The sequence below is a fragment of the Martes martes genome, assembly GCF_963455335.1.
Source record: "Martes martes genome assembly, chromosome: 2".
In the NCBI taxonomy this organism is placed as follows: Eukaryota; Metazoa; Chordata; class Mammalia; order Carnivora; family Mustelidae; genus Martes; species Martes martes.
Window position 1 is genome coordinate 120,273,444 of NC_137889.1, and position 6,285 is coordinate 120,279,728.

At 33.1% G+C, this 6,285-nt stretch overlaps 1 protein-coding gene across 1 annotated transcript; it reads right to left on the reverse strand.

Annotated features, from left to right (window-relative positions):
* Positions 1-1,128: 1,128 nt before the first annotated feature.
* On the reverse strand, positions 1,129-6,076 carry IL2 (interleukin 2; the record flags this gene model as incomplete). The annotated part of the gene is made up of 4 exons (XM_080797008.1): positions 1,129-1,239; positions 3,070-3,216; positions 5,776-5,835; positions 5,927-6,076. 4 exons carry the CDS (start codon positions 6,074-6,076, stop codon positions 1,129-1,131), a joined length of 468 nt encoding a protein of 155 aa, XP_080653134.1.
* Between the last annotated feature and the right edge of the window lie 209 nt (positions 6,077-6,285).

The window sequence follows — 6,285 nt, forward strand, 5'->3', positions numbered from 1 at the left end:
AAATTCTCAGCCTCTATATCTGGCAAAATATCTACATCTCATATCTCATGATCTCTCATGATCTCACTCTTATATTCCTAATGAAGCCAGACCCAGATCTGATTTTGGTGGTCTATTTCTTGTGGCTATTTCTGGCATGATTAATATGTTTGAGCCAGAAAAGAGATGGCATACTCAGAATACGTCAAGGAGGATCTAATAAAGAGACAATTTACCAAATTATGATCATGGTACAGGGAAGCTGCAAGGGATAATGCTGTTCCCTGGAGCTAGTAATGGTTGAAGTGTTACTATCCCTAGGGCTGAAGGGAGGAGTGGAAGGAAAAGTTAGCAGAACCTAGAAGGAAAAAGTCTTGAGAGAAACTGGGTTTTTTGGTTGGGAGGTAAAGCCATCCAGAGACTACTTCACATGTAGAGTCAGGTGATCTTTTCTGTCCCCGAGACATCCTACCAGAGCTCCCCAGTAGTGGGAGCCATTGGAAAGCCAGAGGGCAGGGGAGAACTTTGGTATGTTACACAAGTAAGCCTCCTGACAGCAAGTTGTAAGATGCTGGAGAATGGATAGAGAGGCACACCAATTATATGAAGAGTTCCAAGTTTGGCATCTTGTTTAAGGCATAACCTGAAGAAGGAAAGTAGTGTGATTTGATGAGATTTGCTCAAACAGAACTAAGGATCCAATCCGCTTATGAAAGGAGAAAGCAAGAACTTTGAGAAGCCCATTTCCCTATTCCACATACCTCTCCAGGGGAAGAGTGGGTTTTGGAAGCATCTTAACTATCTTATGAGTTCACATGAGTTCAGAAATGTTTTACTCTGTGCTATTCCTAGAACAATAAATGGCTGGGCTTATTTTTATTCATCAACTTTATTAAATAATTTTATTAACTGATCTACATAGACATATTTAACAATTCCATATAAAAATAAATATTTTGGGTTAAATAAGTGAGTTTTTAGAGCCCCTAGGGCTTACAAAAAGAATCTTAAAAGATCCATATTTACCATATGAAGTATAAGAATAATAATTACAAAAGGTAGCAAACCATACATCAAAAAATAAATATAAATTTTAAATATTTAAATAAATAGAAAGCCTGGTACATTTAAATAGGAGATGCTTAATTATCAAGTCAGTGTTGAGAAGATGCTTTGACAAAAAGTAATCCATTTGTTCAGAAATTCTGTAATGGTTACTGTCTCGTCATCATATTCACATTTGAAACTTGTTTCAGATCCCTATAAAAGAAAAATTTTTAATTTTTTTAGTTCAAGGTAGTTTCTCATATATACTTATTCCCAGTTGAATAATTTATAACTGATGCCCTTTATTTTCAAGTATGTTTAATATATTAATCAATCACATTTTCTTGAAATGATTGAAATGGTATGCCAAAAAGCTATATGTTGATAACAAGTGATAGTAACATATAAACTAAGGTTTTCCTCATTTGTCAATTCTGCCCATCTCAGTGAACACAAGAATTCTTTTTCCTGGATTGTATACAGGTGAACATTTTAAGTAAAAACAGTTCTAGACAAATATTTCATTAAATGCTGCATGCAAAATAAAATTGTTAAACCTCCTTCCTCTGGACATATATCTATTTATAGGTTACATGTATACAGTCATTTACATATTATACTTCTTTTTCAGACCTTAAACCTCCTATTAACTTTAGTGAATCTCCTCATAGTTCCCCAAAGCAAAATAGAACCATCCCAGAGTAAGTTAGGATAAGCTTTTGTTTGGAAAAAATTTATGTGAAGAACATTTTCATAAATACTCATACCTCCCACTCCACCTTAGTATTAATGCAAGTAAGTTTCCCAAATTTTAAAAGTCTAACCATTAGAAATTTTGTTCTGTGGACTGACTTTTTTTTAGAAATTAACATCCTCTGCTGGTAGGAGGTATTTCAACTCTGCCTCTAGCTGACAAAATATTTTGAAATATAACAAGATAAAAGAGAGCACTTTTTCAAACTGAGGTAATTCCTACCATGGAAATATAAACCTAGTAAGATAAGTATTTCCTTTAAATAAACTGTTGCAGTGTTATATACCCTCTTACATATAATTATTTGAATATTACAACCTCTTGGGAAGGTTTAAGTTTTTTAAATTAGCTTTAAATTTTTTTTTTAATTTTAACTTTTAAATTTAATTTTAAATTAAAAATTTTAAAATAGCTGACATTTTCTGACTTGCACATAATTTTGTCTTAATTTTGCATCAAGAATTAATGAGTTTTCTGATGGTCAAAAATTTTGTAACAAACCTTTTGACATTGTTATTACCTATCAATGTTTAGATGACATTGATTTCAATGTATTTTTTAATTAGATGAAAAGAAACAGTCTACTAATACAATGACTTATTTGGAAACATCTGGAATTACATAATTTTAGAAACTTGTCTCTACTGTAATTAAAATTATGCTATTTTGGAGGCCTATTAACTCATGAAATTTTTACTTTGTCAGATGGGATGAGAAAAGAGAGCCATGAATCTTTTCACATCACCTGAGTCTCTTGTATATTTAGTATTTCCTGTACATTTAAAAATACTTAAGTTCTTAAAAGCATTATCTCTAAATAAGGAGTTAATTGTCTAGCCCACTGGCGATTTTAGTTTTCATTTTTTTTTTTCCTTAGGTAAATCTCTTAATCCTTCCACCAAATAATAGGGAAACTGCATTTTAAAAGCCTTTCAGGTAATTAGATTGGTTATTCTGGAAAATGATCTGAAAGAATTAGAAAATATGTAACAAAATTTGTCCGCTTTCTGCGAAATTCAGTTGTCTTTTCCCATTCCCAGTTTTGTATTAATGTGACAAAGAGGTGACAGAGTGCTGGGTTATGGGCTCATCTCTAGGTGGATGGTAGGCAGAAACCCTCTAAATTATACTCCCCTGTTCCATAGTGTATCATCTAACATAAAAATGATACATGTTCACATTGGTCTTAAAATGCATGAGAACTTCACAAATTATAAAAATGTTATACCACTTTAAAATGATCTTCCATTTATTTTGTTTTCAGGAGAGCAAATAAAGTAATGCCTTACCTTTAGTTTCAGAAGTGTTACATTGATATTGCTCATTAGTTCCTTGATGTCTGTCAAGTGAAAGTTTTTGCTTTGAGCTAAATATAGCACTTCCTCCAAAAGTTTGAGCTCTTCTGCTAGACATTGAAGATGAGTCAATTCTGTGGCCTTGAATAATAATAAAAATAGTTGTCAGGTCAGTTTGCCCTAAAGGTCAGAACCAGAAATTAGTCTCTAGTGAGAATAGTTTTTTATTATTCTTCCTATTGTTAGCATTACTTTAAATATGGACCAATGTAGCTCGTAAGACTGGAAAAACTGGAATTCACCTACCCATGTTTAGCATTAAATGTTACATAATGAGAGGGGCCTGGGTGGCTTAGTCAGTTAAGTGGCTGCCTTCAGCTCAGGTCATGATCCCAGGGGCCTGGGATCGAATCCCATGTTGGGCTCCTTGCTTACCAAGGAGCCTGGCTCTCCCTCTGCCCTTCCCCCTACTCATGCTTGCTTCCTCTCTCTAAAATGAGTGAATGAATGAGTGTTAAATGATGTCAATAATTTCAACTTAATTTGGCTTTGCCCAAAGTCAACATTTCTGTACCCAAATGCAAATCACAGATATAGGCAGAATTCTTTTCCCCTCTGTGTAGAAATTATTAGAATCAGAGCAGTCACAGCATGGAAGTATAGGATCATATTTTATAATTCTAACATTTAAGAGTTGAGAATTATAGAATGTTAAGGACAGAGGAGCTCTTAGATACTGTCACAATCCCAGCATTTTATAGATTAGGGAATTTTAACCATATAGTAATGACTCTCAATATAGCAAGTCATGTAAGTGTCCTAATTTTTTACTTTTCTATAAGTATATTAAGATGCATTAAAAAATTATGTGTCCCAACCAAATTAAAGAGTAGAATATTTGAAGGAATTTTGGGTGGCCCTCCTGACTTAAATCTATATACTTCCTCACCCATGTGATCTGTTATAATGATAGTATTTCATATTTTTCTGGTACATTATAATTTTATTTATTACTAATATGTAATATATTATTTGTTTCAGGGGTACCGGGCTGTGATTTATCAGTTTTACACAATTTACAACTCTCATCATAGCACATTATAATTTTAAAGTGTCTACTCCCAAACAAGCCCATTTAAGTCTCACAGCCACCTCTTGAGATAGCAATGCAGTGCTGTTATCTCCATTTTACAAAGAAGGAAAATAAATCTCAGAATTTAAGTGTTTCCCAAAGTCACATGATTTGGTGGAGCCAAGATTAAATTTTAGTTCTTTTTCTTTATAGCTCTAACATAGCATCCTTTGAATTAAATGTTTTTATAACTTCCTGAAATTTTTTTGTGAACAGAAAATGGTGGTAAAATGAGCAAATGAGTGGAGCTTATCACATTACTTTGGGTTTCAAATAGATTTTGAGATGTGATTTAGAAACTGTTAGATTTCAAAGAATTTCACCACTCTCTAAATTATGCACATAATCTCATGTTATCTTTCTAGAAATCTTTAAAGCGTGACTTAGAACTACACCACACACATTTTATGACATTTCTATCCACTGGCCTTTTAACTTGTTACTACAAATTCAGGGCTTAACTTTTTGGAGCTGTTTTCCTCAGAAAACAGTCTAGTGTCTTTATGAAGCTAGAGTTAAGAGTTATGTGGCTCTTAAGTTGAAGAAGCATCTCAAGTTATTTTCATCTTCTGAAAGAGTAGTTTGAAGAATAATTTCTTTCAGTTAATAAGAGGTCAATGAGATTACATCCATGACCTTTAAATCCCCCCCCCTTTTTTTCTGGGCTTGGATTCACCTTGGGACAAACTCTTTCCAGCACAAAGTTATCCTCATTCTCTGTTGACTGGCACAACTACTAAGAAACTTTATATTTCTAGTATAGCCATAGGAGCTTAGATGATCTATGTTTATCTGAATCTCCAAATGACCAAATCTTGGAAAACAAGTCATATAGCATCATAAGTCTCTAGGTCTATTGGCATAAAAGATGTGTAAGTCCAAAATTTTACTTTATATTCTGAGGGAGAATTTTGTTTTTACTAATAGCTAATGTTTATATGGTATTTATCCTATATCAGACACGGTTTTGAGTACTTTGCATTTACCTGTTAATCCTCACAAAACTATATGAACTATAAATAACTATCATTCACATAAGTCGACAAGAAACTGAGTCAGAGTAGGCAACTTGCTCAAGGTCACAAAAGCTAAGACATAGCTGGGATTCCAGTTCAGATAATCTAGTCCTAGGGACCATGCTATTGGTCATTACTATGCTGCCTCTCAACGGTAGACCCTTAGGAATTTTTCCTAAAACGATGAAGGATTTTTAAAAATAGGAAATCAACTTTGATAATTTGAATGGTAAAATGATATAATCAAATATCTCTCGTTTTAAATTTTTAAATAAAAATAAGTCAATATAATCTTTTAAAATTGTCCAATCAATAAACTGGGAATATTATTCTTGTCTCTTCCCACTTCCTTTCCCAAAACACACACAAATACATACAGAAAAATATATATGCAAAGCTATTTTACAGAAGCTTCCTTACCAAATTGTTTTTTTAAATATTGAAGTTACTGATGCTTTTTAGATGAAGGGCTATTAAACTAATCAGTTACAAATTTTCATACAACTTTGAATTTTATTAAGACATAAATTGAATGTAGAAAGTTGTACTTACCTTCTTGGGCATGTAGAATTTAAACGTGAGCATCCTGGGGAGTTTGAGGCTCTCATAATTCTGAGAAAGCATAATATATTTTCATTAAAAAATGAACTCCAGTTCAAAAAATTATATATAATAATTTTAGTAGGAAAGGGAATATACTCACATTAACTCCATTCAAGAGCAACTGTAAGTCCAGCAGCAATTGCTCCAGCTGTTGCTGTGTTTCCTTCGTAGAGCTTGAAGTAGTAGGTGCACTGTTTGTGACGAGTGCGAGAGTCAGTACGATGCAAGACAAGAGTTGCATTTTGTACATTGTGGCAGGAGTTGAGGTTACTGTGAGTAGTGATTACAGAGGCTGATAGGAAGCACTTGAACAAGAGAAGCAATTTATACTCTTAATTCTGGAAAAATATTTATGGGGGTGTCAAAATGTTTTACATATTACACATATTTTCAAAGATTCTACCTGTGTGGCAAAAAGCATTACCTTTATTTTTCCTCTTCTGATGACTCTTTGGAATT